Below are 13,663 nucleotides of genomic sequence, written 5' to 3'. Positions count from 1 at the left end.
AATTGACAACCCAGTGGCTGGCTCTCTTTTGAAACCTGACTTCTTCCTAGGTGGTCAATACCAGACCATGGCTGGAGCGGCTGCAGCGTCATCCAAACCCTCCTCCGCTGGGACAGCTTGCTCCAAGGCCAGCCTGAATCACACAAGAAGTTACCTTTACGTTTTGCTATAGGACCAAAGGAAGATGTTTGCCAAGAGCTGGTAGATTCACATTTAAGAATGGCTATAGCTTTTCCAGTCTTTCAATCTCTAAGTATCTTCCCAGAGACATGAAAATGTGTAAATATGTCTGCCAGCTCCAGTTTCCCCTTTCAGCGCCAACTTCTTAACGAGTCTCCATCGAGTCCAACAGCATTCAATGCTCTATCATTAACAAACCATTTGCTTTTCTCCTGTCCTGAAAAAGATATTTGATAATATAAAGGACTCTTGACCCTATGACATGTTTTGATGGGGTAATTTATATCCTTCATTTTAGCAACCTCTAACTTGGTGTTAACTGTTGGATCTACTCGCAGTAAGTAGACACAGCACCTCAGGGACTCCAAAATTTCCAGGCTTTGCAGAGTCGTATGCTCAGCAGTGCTCTGCTACTCTTTTTGCAGGGTTTTATTTTGCTGGGTTTGACAGGCAGGCCTCCATTAGGCCACATTTTCAATAGTGTCCGTGAATATTCCTGGTTGCTGCACATTAAGTGTTTTGAAAGCAGCCCTGAGGAGAAAGACTTGGGGGTGTTGGTTGATAAGAAGCTCAACATGACCCAGCAATGCATGCTTGCAGCCCAGAAAGCCAACCATGTCCTGGGCTGCGTGTCCAGCAGTGTGACCAGCAGGTCGAGGGAGAGGATTCTGCCCCTCTGCTCCGCTCTGCTGAGACCCCCCTGCAGTGCTGCGTCCAGCTCGGGGGTCCCCAGGACAAGAAGGACATGGAGCTGTTGGAGGGAGTCCAGAGGAGGCCACGGAGATGATCCGAGGGCTGGAGCACCTCTGCTATGGAGACAGGCTGAGAGAGTTGGGGTTGTTCAGCCTGGAGAAGAGAAAGCTCTGGGGAGACCTTCGAGCCCCTTCCAGTCCCTGAAGGGGCTCCAGGAAAGCTGGAGAGGGACTGGTGACAAGGGCAGGGAGTGACGGGACAAGGGGGAATGGCCTGAAGCTGCAGGAGGGGAGATGGAGATGAGATGTGAGGCAGAAATCCTTCCCTGTGAGGGTGCTGAGGCCCTGGCACAGGGTGCCCAGAGAAGCTGTGGCTGCCCCTGGCTCCCTGGAAGTGTTGAAGGCCAGGTTGGATGGGGCTTTGGGCAACCTGGGCTAGTGGAGGGTGTCCCTGCCCATGGCAGGGGGTTGGAACTGGATGGGCTTTGAGGTCCCTTCCAACCCAAACCAGTCTATGAGTCTATGATTCTGTGATCTGCACTGGAACATAATGCACGATCTTGTATTTTAACTATGTGGTAGTCTCTGCTGCAGAGAACAGGACCAATCCATACAAGGGCAAGGCAAACCCAAAGACGTGTCCACTGATTTTTCATCAAGAGCTTTCTTTCTCCAAATGAACTCCTGAAAGCACAAGGATAGGAATAATTTGCAGTCTTTCGTATGTCTCTTACTTGGAGCAACATAATCCTTTGTAGCAGGATTTGGAGAATGACCCTGCCCACACAAATCTGATCGAATAAGGTGTTTTTATCCTCTTTTTGCATTTCTTCATTTCCATAAGAGTCTTCTCCTTTTCTTCTTTTCCCACCTCTTGCAGAGAAACTTTTTGATACCCATGAAAACAGGATTGGCAGCACATTGGGTGGCCCATGGGCAGAGCTGCCAGGGTTTCCCGCTCCCCATATCAGGTTCCTCAGGGAAGCAGTGACCTCCGCTGTGCTCTGCTGGGTGGTGGCTGGAGATGAGCTGGGGTAGCTGAGTTTGGTATATATGAAGCAACATTTACAATTTTAAGAATTTTTTTATTTATTCCCTGTTTTTCAAGGAAACACGTAAATACATCTGAGCAGCAATTTAAGCGTCTGGTGGAGCATCGTACGACCAATCTGGTTCATCAGGGAACTGGGGCTGATATTACCCAGTTTGCTGTTAGTCCTTTGTAGACATGCCAGTCTTCATTTACAGAGCTCTCCTGAGGGCTCTTGAGAAGCAACCTCCGTACCAGGGTGAGCAGACAGTGTCCTGGGCAAGCGAGTGGCCTGAGATGTGATGGGACGGAGTTAGACGCGAGGACGGTGTACAGGGCACAGCTGAGCCTGGATTGTCTCTGCCAAACCCTTCCTATCTCCTAAGTACATGGTGCCTCTCTCTCTAGCTCACTCCACGTTTCCATGGCTTTTCCCCTTCTTGTTGCATCTTTCAACGTGTTCAGAGGACTCGGGCAAAATGCAGAATACCCCTTAGAGGTCTCAGTGGATCATCTCTGCATCTATTCCAGCTGCACGCACACACATTTGTTATGTCTGTGCAGCCCTAGATGTTACTTATGTAGGTTTTGGTGAAAGCTGCCTGTTTGGAGCCAGGAGCAGGAGGATCAAAGTGAGCTGTTTCCCCCCATGTTTGCCTCTCATGGTTGGATCCCTTGCCATTTTATCAAGTGAGAGTGTGAAGGTTTTCCTCCACCCCAGCATCCTGGCTGTGTCTGAAACCTCACCCAGCCTGGCAACTCTTCTACTCTCCTTTAAGGAAATTCCTCTTAAATTACCATAATTTTGTCAGCGTGCACTATGCATGCTTCGTTATTAATAATTAAGTAGGAAAACTGCCTTAGTATCAGTGTTGCTTACACATGTCTTGAGTTGGAACCAGGCTTCCAAAGAGAATTGCTTGAAAGGGGTAGTTAGGGAAGCAATTTCCTCGATGGTGCATGCTAATGCACATCTCCAAGCCTGTCTTGGAGCTGCTGGAGCCGGGGAGTCGAGCAGCTCCGTTGAATGGTCCCTCCTTGGGGATCAGTGTCTTGTTTCATCAGGGCCATCTGCTTGTAACACCGCCTCAGTCAGCTCCAAGTCCTACAACAAGCTGCTTTCATTGCTGGCTGGAAATGGTTTGAAAAATCTGAATGTTGTAGGTAAACATGACGTGAGGCTATGGGATATAGCCATCCAGGGAGTTATCTCACCAGCAGGCATTTACGAGGTGTTAGCATGCATGAAGAGGGGCCCAGAGCTGCTCAGACATCTTGCTGCGGACCCGTCTGAGGTGTGAGATGGAGCTGTGCTCCATGCCTATGCCAACGGCTGGTCGGAGGGGTAGGATGGGACATCTCTTGTGTGCCATGCGAACCACCACGCCTAATAACCAGGCTGCCCCGAAGGCCCGGTGGGGCTTGAGTCAGGCTTTGCCCTCAACGCACACACAGGTCTCAGTTTTGCAAAGACCCGTTCTGCACATAACCACTTGCTGTTGATGGGACGATAAGGTTTTGCAATGCAAAAGCCTGCATTTATATTCAAGGGGCCATTTGAAACTGGAAGAGCCCAATGAAACTTATTGCCTGCCTGGTTAAATAAATCCTTGCCATCCTCTTCCTCAGCTCCTCTTCGTCACCGATTCCACATGCGTCACCAGGCGGGAGAGCAGCCTGTGATACATTTTCAAGAGGCGCTTTTTTTGAGGTCCATTAGTTAAGCTGATTTATTTTGTTGCCTCTGCGTCCCTGGCGTCCCTGTGAGCCAACTCATCAATGGCACGGGGCAGAGATGACATTGCCAGAGAGGCAGATGCCCTCACAGCACAACACGACGGTGTTCTCGGTGATGAAACAGGGTCTTCTCAAAGCAACCCCTTGACAACGGCTAAACAAACATAACGTGAGCAGCACTTCCCATGCTAAATGGTATTTCCTGTGTAGATCCATGTCCTCCTCCCGCAGCCTCACGTAGATACGTGTAGCACAGACCTTGGAAAATTGCTGCTTCTTTCACGGTGAGTTTTGACCAGAGGTCATCCCCAAAGCCCAGACTGGGCACAGGAGTGTAAGTATAAATATATTTTTTTAACGGCTGCCCCATCTGATTTGGATATGTAAACCCATGTTTACTTGTTATTTTTACTTTTCTTATATTTCTTTCTGTGCGTGTTTGGTTTTGGCAGGCCTTATTTGTACGAATTGCACAGCTCCCCCATTCAAGGTAAAGAAAACACTAGCTTCCCAGTGGCCAATTCCCACACTTTGTTTAGGAACAAATGGGAGAGATGTTGTATTTAATTATCTCCAGCCTGCCTTGTGTTTGTGCAGAGCTGGCTGGGATGTCTCTTTTCCCAGGACACAGTGTCTACACTTTAGATGCTCCATCTGCGCGGAAGAGAGTTGACCACGGAGGATGCGGATGAGTCCCTCCACCCCAGCTGATTACCCCCAGAAAAGGAGATCTGCTTCCAGCCAGCTTGGGGATCCTTACATCGCGCTGATCTGCACAGGCACCCACCCTGCAATGCATCTAGTGACGCAGCGGGGCATTTCTTCTGCGGGTCGCAGAGAGATTTTTTTAATTACCATAGAAACCTCCAAACATCACAGAGTATGCTGTTACATCAGGCTTTCACTCCACTGCGTCTGCTTCCTGGGGACACTATGGGGAACAGGCGCTTGTAATCTCCTGAGTGGCGGATGATTATTTTTGGGTTTATTATCAGACACGCTCTTGATGTCTCCTGGAGCATGGGACACATTCGGTCCTTTACTCTCACTCATTCATGACTTGTTGCATGTGGGGGGACACCGTCGATCTGCCCGGCCTCGCAGAGGCCTGCGTTTGATGTTTCAGCCTTAAATATTCTTCCGATGGTTGCTATTACCACTCTAGATGTGCAAAATGCAAAACCTGAGAGGCGTTATCGGCAAAGCAAGCTTGGCAACCCTTAAATTAGCAACGTGCAAGCGCACGACGTTCTGCCCAGAGCTCCTGGTGCCGTTAACGCCGATGGTTTAACGAGCCTCGCTCCGCATTCCCGTGCAAGACGTGCACGCTGGCACGGCAGATGGTGTATCCTCGCAGCTCCGCGGGCCGTCCCTCAGCACGCCTGGACAGCGGGAGGACTGTCGGCACCAAGGTGAGGGGAAAAGGGCTTTTTGATTGACCATTTTTTTAGGATGGAGCCGGAGGATGAGACAGATGGCTGGGGTTTGTTGGCAGGGAACTCCTGTTTGTTTAATTAGTCACCAGACATACTGAAAGCTGAAGTGTGTTACATGCAAACTCGTAAGCGGGGGGAGATGGACCATTTGTGCTTGACGTGTAGGAGCTGCTGGAAGCGACTTGGTGATCCTCATCTCGCGGTCCTGCTGCGGGATCGATGCTCCTGCACACGACTGGGCATTCCCGATGGCTATGGGCAGCCTTCATCTCCCCGCTATGTTTTCCCCCCAAAAAGGGCCGGATTCAGCCATGTGCATTGCTTTTTAAGCCAAAGGGTGCACAGCCCCGGAGTTTTCCTTTCTCTAGCACCCAGCAGAGTACGCAGCCACTTTTGGGGAACGGATTCACCGGTGGAGGGGTTCAGCCCCTGGTTTGCGACGATCCCATCGCGTCTCCCTCCCTCGCCATCTCCAGACACCTGAGCACGTCTCTTACTCCACGGAGCAACGGGGACTCGGCAATGCTGCAGAGGTACCAGTGTCACTTGTTCCCCGAAGCACAAGCTGTGCACGGATCAGGCATTTGACATCCCTTTTCCATGCATGAATCAGACATTTGACATCCTTTTGCCGTGGCCACCAATAAACACCCTTTACACCTTTATTTATGCTTTATAAAGCGTTAGATTCTGCTCAATATTTGCTGTCTTCTTGCAAACGATTGTGCTTGGGGGTTTTTTTCCCCCATTTCCCTTCTTGGATATATCTGTATCACTCATCCCTTGAATATCTGAGAAATAAAATCCCGCAGGGGAAATCGATAGCCCGAAACACAAATCCTGCCCCTCTCTGCGCAGTTAGTGCTCGCAGGGTTAAATCCATCCATCACTGCTCGCCGGGACAGCATTAATCACTGAATGTGCAAACCATCCGAAAAAAAAAAAATTAAAATAATTTAAAAAAATGCCTTTTCTTACCGATGCGACATTTATGGGAGCAGAAAGTAACATTCCCCCCCCCCCCCAAAAAAACCAACAAACCCTGCCATTACCCCGCAGTCCACTAGATGGTGGTTTCCTCCAGCGGGAAATCCGCAGCTGGGGAGCCGGGGGAGTGACTTCGGGGTACGGGCTCTTCTCCAGCTCCCCCCCCACACACACCCCCCCTGCACCGGAGGAGCACCCCGAATTTCCCCCGGCGGGGGGTGCATTGCACGGGGAGTTGCACGGTTTTGCAAGGGTTTGCAACCAGCGAGGGCGCGCGGGGAGGCGGGGGGGGGGGGGAGCGCCTCCGGCGCTCCCCCCCCCCCCCGCCTCCCCGCGCGCCCCGCCCCTCCCCGCCCCTTATGACGTCATCACTATGCAAATGAACGGCATGTGGGGAGCGGGGGCTCGGCGCGCCGCTGGGCTCAGTCTCGCGCCGCGGAGCCGCCGCCGCCGCTGCTGCTCGCGTCCCCCTTTTCCCCCCTCCCCGCCCCGTATCCCCGCCATGGCACGGCCCCCCCCAGCGCCGCGCCGCCCCCCCCCGCTTCCCGGGGCCGGTATGAGTCAGGTGAGTGTTTTAGTGGGGAGGGGGGGAACTTTTTGCCGGGGGGGGGGAGGGAGGACCTCATTTCCCCCCCCCCCCTTTAGCTGCAGTGGGGGCACCCATCGGGTGCTGGGTGCGTTGGGGAGGGTATGCTTCTCCCCCCTCCCCCCCCCTCAAATGGGGGTGTTGGATGTATGGGGGGTGTTGCTTATTTCCCCCCCCCTCCCCATCCCCCCCCGCGGTTCTGTATGCATGGGGGGGGTGCTTATGTCGGGGTACTGGATGCATTGCGGGGGGTTGCTTGTTTCGCCCCCCCGGGGGGGCTGAATGCATGGGGGGTGCTTATCCCGGGGTGCTGGATGCATTGCGGGGGTTGCTTATTCTCCCCTATGGGGGTGCTGGATGTATTGAGGGGGACTTACCCCCATGCCTGGGTGCCGTGGGAGGGGAGTTCCCTCCCTCCTTCCCCCGGAGTGCTAGATGCATCGGGGGGGGGGGGTTGCTTTTTCCCCCACTGTTGGGGTGCTGGATGCATGGGGGGGTTGCTTATCACCCCCCCACCCCCCCCGGGGTGTGCTGGGTGCACTGCATGGGGATTGCTTACATCCCCCACTCCCCCGTGCTGCTGGGTGCACGCTGAGGGGGTGCTCCCACCCCGTGCAGGGTGCAGCGGGAGGGGGTGCTTCCCACACCTCCCCAAACCGGGCTGGGGGGGGGGGGGTGGAGGGTGTCGGAGATCTGCTCGTTGGAAGAGGAGGAGGAGGAGGGGGAGGAAGGCAGCGGGGCTGCGGTGCCCGGGCCGCTGCGTGCCAGGGCCCAAGGCCAGCCTTCCTCCTCCTCCTCCTCCTTCTCCCCGCCCCCCCTGACGCCCCCCTCTCTCTTCCAGGTGTGAGGCCCCGGCGCCCCCCGCCGCGCCCCGCCGGGAGGAGGCAGCCCCCGCCGCTCCCGCCCTGCCCGCCGCCGCCGCAGCCTCGCTGGGGGCAGCCCTGACGCTGGGGTTTTCCTTTTTTTGGCTTTTTTTTTTTTTTTTTTTTGGCCGTCCCCCCGTCGTCCTCCCCCCCCTTTCCTCCCTCCCTCCCGTGTCGCCGTCAGGGAATCCAGCACTGCACCGAAGCCAGAAGAGAGGGAGCAAAACCCAACCCAGGCCGAAAGCTGCATCCAAAACAAAACCCACCCTTTTTATTGCAAAGGAGTTTTTGTTTTGTTTTGTTCTTTTTCCTTTTTTTTTAAAAAAATTTTATTATTATTATTATTTTTTAATCCTGACCCGAAACGTAGGGGAGGAAGCGAAGTCGGGGCAGGGAAGCTTTCCCGGTTATTTATTTTCTCCCTCCGCAGAGGTGTCTCCTCCAGCCGCCGGCTCACCATGATGTTTCGAGACCAGGTCGGCGTGTTGGCCGGTTGGTTCAAGGGCTGGAACGAGTGCGAGCAGACTGTTGCGCTGCTCTCGTTGCTGAAACGCGTCAGCCGGACCCAAGCTCGCTTCCTCCAGCTCTGCCTGGAGCACTCCCTGGCAGACTGCACCGAGCTCCACATCCTCGAAGGGGAGGCCAACAACCCCGGTGAGTGGGTTTTTGGTTGTTTGGGTTTTTTTTGTTGTTGCATCCCTTCTTGAACGATACTCTAATGCAGGCAAAATTTAAAAAAAAAAAAGCCAACAGCCAAACCAAAAAAAAAAAAAATGCCGAGAAAAGAGGGAGGTCAGGGAGCCAGGGCTCCCCAGCTTGATTGCATTAACAGCTTCTCTTCGTGCGTTTTATTTTTCAAACGGGTGATGGCTTATTTCAGTTTGATTTTTCACAGCAAACTACTCTGGTCTATGGCGTGGTGTAACTACGGTAGCATGAATGATTGGTGGGTTTTTTCCTTCCCCCCCCCCCTTCCTCCTTCCATGCAGTTTCCTGTGAAATAAGTAAGTCAGGTCACGTAGAGTCTGGATTTTCTAGGCTTCTTTTGGACAACGTGGCTTGCTTTGCTTTCTGCAACATGCAGAAGCAGCCCGTCACTACCTTAGACGAACTGTTATTTTCTAAAGGTCTGGGCAGCTGGGTTATCCTATTTATTTATTTATTATTATTATTTTCTTAAATGTGGCAATTCCTATTTCATCATTCAGATCCTGTTTGGACGCATTTTTTTTTCCTGCGCCTCTGAATACCCTCTTGTGTTTCAGTGGAGCTCTAAGAAAATATGGGTAGACTGTTTTACGTTGGTGAATGTACAGGATGCGTTACAGAAAATGTGCGTGGCTACCAAAGTATATCTTGCTTTTATTTATACACTGTTACAAGTTACTCAACTCCGCAGAAGTAAATGGAGTTAGAGCAGCGTGCAAATGGCACAAGCGATGTGCAAATTGCGCTGTGTGTTAATGTATTTATTTATGGGCGTGTATGCATTACAAACGTATGTTCCTAAGTGTGTATGTGCAGATTTACGCAGGTCGCTTTAAGCAGAGTTTCTGAAATGCAGAGTACGAGTAGGCAAGGCAAAAATCTGTATTGAAGTTGCGTAGTTCTGTTTCCCCAAAACCCCAAACCAAACCCAAAAAAAAAAAAAGCAAACCTGCCCCCCTCCCCTCGGTTGCAAAGCATCCCTTTTGTTTAAAGTCCCCGGGGGGGTGGGTTTGGGAGCGCTTGCTTTTCGGGCTGTGCATGTCGAAGTGGTGCCGGGGAGCAGCCGGCTGCGTTTCGTGATAGGTGGAAATCGTGCGGGTCGGCAGCGGCCGGATCCCGAACAGAGCCCCCAGTGTGGACGGGGCGGGAGGAATGCAGGGTCCTTCTCCAGCTGTTCCCTATTAGAGCACCGAGCCGGCAGGATTTGGCAGCTGCCTGTGCTGCCATTTGATGACAAGGTCCAGCGCAACTTTTTGTTCGGCCGTGGATGGATTTAAGTCCTTCTGCAGGAAACCAAGCCCGGGGCTGCTCCGACGCGAAGGGATCGGGGCTGGTTACGGGGGAGCAAGGCTGGAATTGGCCGTTCCCTTATATAGCTCGCAGGAATGAGAGGGAGGAATGCTGCCGAGTGCGTCTGGGCGCAATGCTGCTGGTTTTATAAACAGCTGAAGGGCTGAACCTCATCCATTTGGGTGGGGAGGCCCCAGGGGGGGACGGGACACAGGGAGGGAACGTGCTCTCTAAACTCAGCTGCTCCAGGATAAATGTGCAGCCTCCCATGCCGGCCTTAGCGCCGGCTTGCTGCGATTCCAGCTGCAAGTCGGCGTGAGCAATATATTTTTTAATTGTTTATCAGCATCGTGGTTTTTCGTTTAAATAGCATTTTTGGCGGTAGCTGTGTCCCCTCGGTTGGTCAGGTAATTAGAGGGAGGTGATTTACCTCCTGACCACAGAAAAGGCGAATTATGAAGGAAAACAGCATTTTGAAGCCTTCCCAGATACAAAGTCACGTATGGCTGGCTGTGCGGTGGCATTCGCTCAATGGAAACCAGGGGTTGGACCCTTCCCATCTCCACTCGTGCGAGCAATCCCTGCTTGCCCCTGTAATCCCGTTGACCTTGCTTGGCGCGAGGATTTCTCCTGCGAGCGAAGCTTGGCATCCGGCCTCCTGCATGTCCCTTAGCGCGCTTGTGGAGCTGCCTGCACTTTCCCTGACGTTTCTTCCCAAAATCAGCTGTTCCTCCAGGGCATTTGTAATGCCGGTAGCAAAACCAGGATCTGTTGAGTTCCTCTTTCTCACCGCTCACCCCTCTGTATAGCTTCCCTGTGGGATGGACGTCTCCGTGCACCCCACGGAGCAGAACGTGTGCTTTTCCGAGCTGGCAATCCTGTTGCGGCAGGAGGGAAGAGTACTCGGGGTTTGCAACCAAGAACTGTTGAGAACTCTCTTTTAGTCTCCAGCGTTAATGCTGCCTTCTTTGTAAAACCACCTGTATGTTTTAAATAGCTCTTATTCAGCACCCGTTTTGCAGTCTGGCATTTGTCACTTGGCTGACTATGGAATCACACCAAGTTCTTCTGAAAAGCAGCGTTGTCATCTAACCTTGCGTTACTCTTTATTGTTTGATCCCTTTGTTTGCATAACTAATTTGGGCTCGGTTCCCTCCCAGGCTGGGGGCTGAGGTGACTCCTTGTATGTTTTCCTGGTGTTTGCTGACTTGGAGATGGTGGCTCCTTGCTTGTAGGTGCATCCTTGTTGATGTTGGGGACGTGGTGATGGGGGTGCACAGCCGAATGGGGTGTGGGGGCTGGCTGTAAGATGTGGTGTGGTCACCTTCAATGAAGCACAGGTAAAATCCTCTGTCTGGCAAGGGATGTCACCGTGACTTAAGTGACGCCGGTCTGAATGCAACATGCTGGTCTAATGCGCTGGAGCAAGCGTCCGAATTGACATAAATGGTGGTTTCCTCTTGAAGTGAGAAGTTTTGCATGTGCAGGACCTGTTGCTTGCCCCAGCCGTGTTGGGGAGGTGGGAAAACGTGAACGTTGCCCCTAGTTCACGGCTGTTAGGAGGAGGTGGCAGCCCCTCTGCGTTCCTTGATGGACGGGCACCGGTTTTGGGAATATAAGCACCAACAACTGAGATCAGGAGGGGGCCCAAAGGGAGACCCGAGCATGAAATCCTCACCGGCTGGTGGAGCTGGGGTCATGAGCCTTCGGGTGCATGGACCAGAAATGGAGGAAAACTCTTCTCTACAGAGGTGTCCAGGTTGTTTCTTGCCTGGTAGACTCCAAATGAGAGAGCTGCCATATAGCAGATGAGATGGGGAAAACCTCAAGGAAGAAGAAGAACTTTTTAACTAGTTAATTGACATGGAGAACTGAGTGTATTTATTTTGAAGGAGTTGTATCTTTTATCTTTTCCAAGTGTAAGGGTATTTTTGATGATGACAGCCAAGCCCCCCTCATTAGGAACGCAGACCTGATGTGGCTCTGCTGCGTACAGCCATTTATGACCCTCAGAAAGGCTTGAGGAGCCTCCTGCTTCTGTGGCTCTTTGGGTACCTGCTCAAGCATGGAATGGAGGGGTAGATATAACCACGTTGTCCATCTCCAGAGGAGAGACATCTTGCAGAAAGCTACGCTGGTGTCTCAGAGATGTGGTGACTTTCCACTGGAGATGTGGTGCAGGCACTGTGGGACCACCTGTGATCCATAGCGCATTTAAAGGTATTGCTTGATTATAAAGGTGAACTAGAAGTGGGAAGCAAACGCGGCAGGAGATCTATACGTTTCTTCATTGGGTGGAGCATACAGCTTGTGGTTATCCTATGTGATGGCTATGAGGAGCCTCACCAAGCTTTAATGGTTTAACTGGTGAAGAACGCGGGTTGCTGCTAGTTCAGTTTGAGTGCAAATGGCTTGGCCTGCCATGCATAGAGAAGAATATGGAAACCATATTATCTGTGCACAGAAATAGAAGTTTCAGGTATTACATAGCGCTATTTAAAAGCCTGCTATAACTTCCTTCCTTCCTTCCAGCCTGGCCTCGCTGGGCGGCTTCGGTCCCAGCTGCTCGGAGCCGTCAGGACGCGGCGACCTCCTCCGAGCCGTCAGTAAAGGTCAGGCAGGAGCGTAACATGCCCATGGTGGGAGCGGGACCCGTGCTGCTCCTGTGCCCGCCGGCTGGGGCTGCGACACCGTGGGTGCCGGGTGTAGCTGCTCTGTGGGGTATAGACCCGATGAGGAGACGGGGGCTGCTGTATCCACAAAACCTGGTCCGTAGGCTTTTGGCATTGAGTGCAGGATGTGCTTCTGGTCCCACCTGCTCAGGCATCCCCTCTCTGACGGCCGGAGGTGTGATTGGGGTTTTCCTGGGGCTTCCAGACTAGTCCCACCTCCCGTCCCACCAGCCCTGGCTTCAGAGGTGCAATGGCTCCCTCGCTCCTGCAGTCTCTGCTGGCCGTTGGAGATGGCCGAAGGCTCCTGCGGGTCCTCCAGACATCCAAACACCCGTCTGCACTGATGGTAGCAGAGGGACAGCTTTAAGCTCTTGGGTTTGAAGGACGACAAGCTGTCTTTGCCCTGTGCGCAGAAAGCTAACTATTTCACATGTTAAGGCCAAAATCTTTATTTCATTTCGGCAGGCTGTCAAGTATCACAATGAGAGCATCGAAATGACCCAGATTTCTCATCCTGGGAAGGACTGGCTGGAGGAGGAGACAAGGGTTGCAGGGAGTGGTAATGTCTTTAATTAGACCAAGTGATGCAGCTGGAAAAAATGGCCAAGCATGAAGGTGCACCAGCTCAAAGGAGGGCTTGTGTGGTTGTGGTGGTGGTTTTTTTTTTTTTTTTTTCCCCCCCAACTGTACCAGCTGGTCTATTAAAAGGTATTACACGTTCCTGCAGACCTCGCCTCTTATAGCCTTAGGTCATTGTGGCTCCAGCCCTATGACCGTTGCTGCTGCCCTGGCTGCAGTCTCCCAGCTCATCGGGAAGCTGCTGCCCCTCCGCTGTGCGAATTTTGCAGTTTGCCCCCAGTGACCCCCACTGATGGAAAACCATCTCAGTACCCGCTTTGAAGATGGTTCTCTACTATTTTTTTTATTTTTCTTGGCTTACCGTTGCATTGCAATGCTGAGCTCTAGCTTAAGTGCCCTTGGGCTGTGCGAGAGCATCGCTGCGGTGTCCCGTGGCGGGGACCGGAGGGGCTGAGCAGGCATCCTAGGGCGAGGAGGGAAGCCCCTCGCTTGATGGGAGCGATAGGAAGTTTTTAGTGCAGTGCCGGACGTTGGCATCGTGTGCTCCCTCTGCTCACTTGTCCCTGCCCAGAGGGGGGTGTAAGCTGCTCTGCTCATTAAAAATCATGAGCTGGGACTCTTAAATGGAGAGATCTGCTGAGAAGTTGGATACTGGCTTCTTTTAATCTGCATGCTGTTTCTTGAGCTGCTGCCATGCATCTTGCCTAGGTTTTGTTTGCAAACTTGAGGGCTAAAAGCTATCTGCGCTGGGTTTTTTGGAGAATAGCAAGAAGAGGGGAATAAAGGTATAGAGCGATGTTAGCCAAGGATTTGAGCAAGGCTACGCACCCAGTATTCTCTTGCAATTCAGAGATATTTTTATTTTTGAAGATGCTTTTCAGAGTAGCTGTGGGAAGCACCGCA

The 13,663-nt window shown here is 52.4% G+C and overlaps 1 protein-coding gene across 4 annotated transcripts in view; it reads left to right on the top strand.

Moving 5' to 3' along the window:
* Positions 1-6,501: 6,501 nt before the first annotated feature.
* The window catches only part of SAMD4A (sterile alpha motif domain containing 4A), a 107,387-nt gene continuing 100,225 nt past the window's right edge, over positions 6,502-13,663 (top strand). For all 4 annotated transcript variants that reach the window (XM_054827856.1, XM_054827854.1, XM_054827855.1 and 1 more), the window contains exons 1-2: positions 6,502-6,627; positions 7,490-8,165. In XM_054827856.1, the coding sequence (XP_054683831.1) occupies positions 7,970-8,165 (196 nt within the window). In that variant the 5' untranslated portion in view covers positions 6,502-6,627; positions 7,490-7,969. The remainder of the gene's footprint in view (positions 6,628-7,489; positions 8,166-13,663) is intronic.

Source organism: Grus americana, chromosome 5 (assembly GCF_028858705.1).
Source record: "Grus americana isolate bGruAme1 chromosome 5, bGruAme1.mat, whole genome shotgun sequence".
In the NCBI taxonomy this organism is placed as follows: domain Eukaryota; kingdom Metazoa; phylum Chordata; class Aves; order Gruiformes; family Gruidae; genus Grus; species Grus americana.
This window is presented reverse-complemented; position numbering and strand designations above follow the sequence as displayed.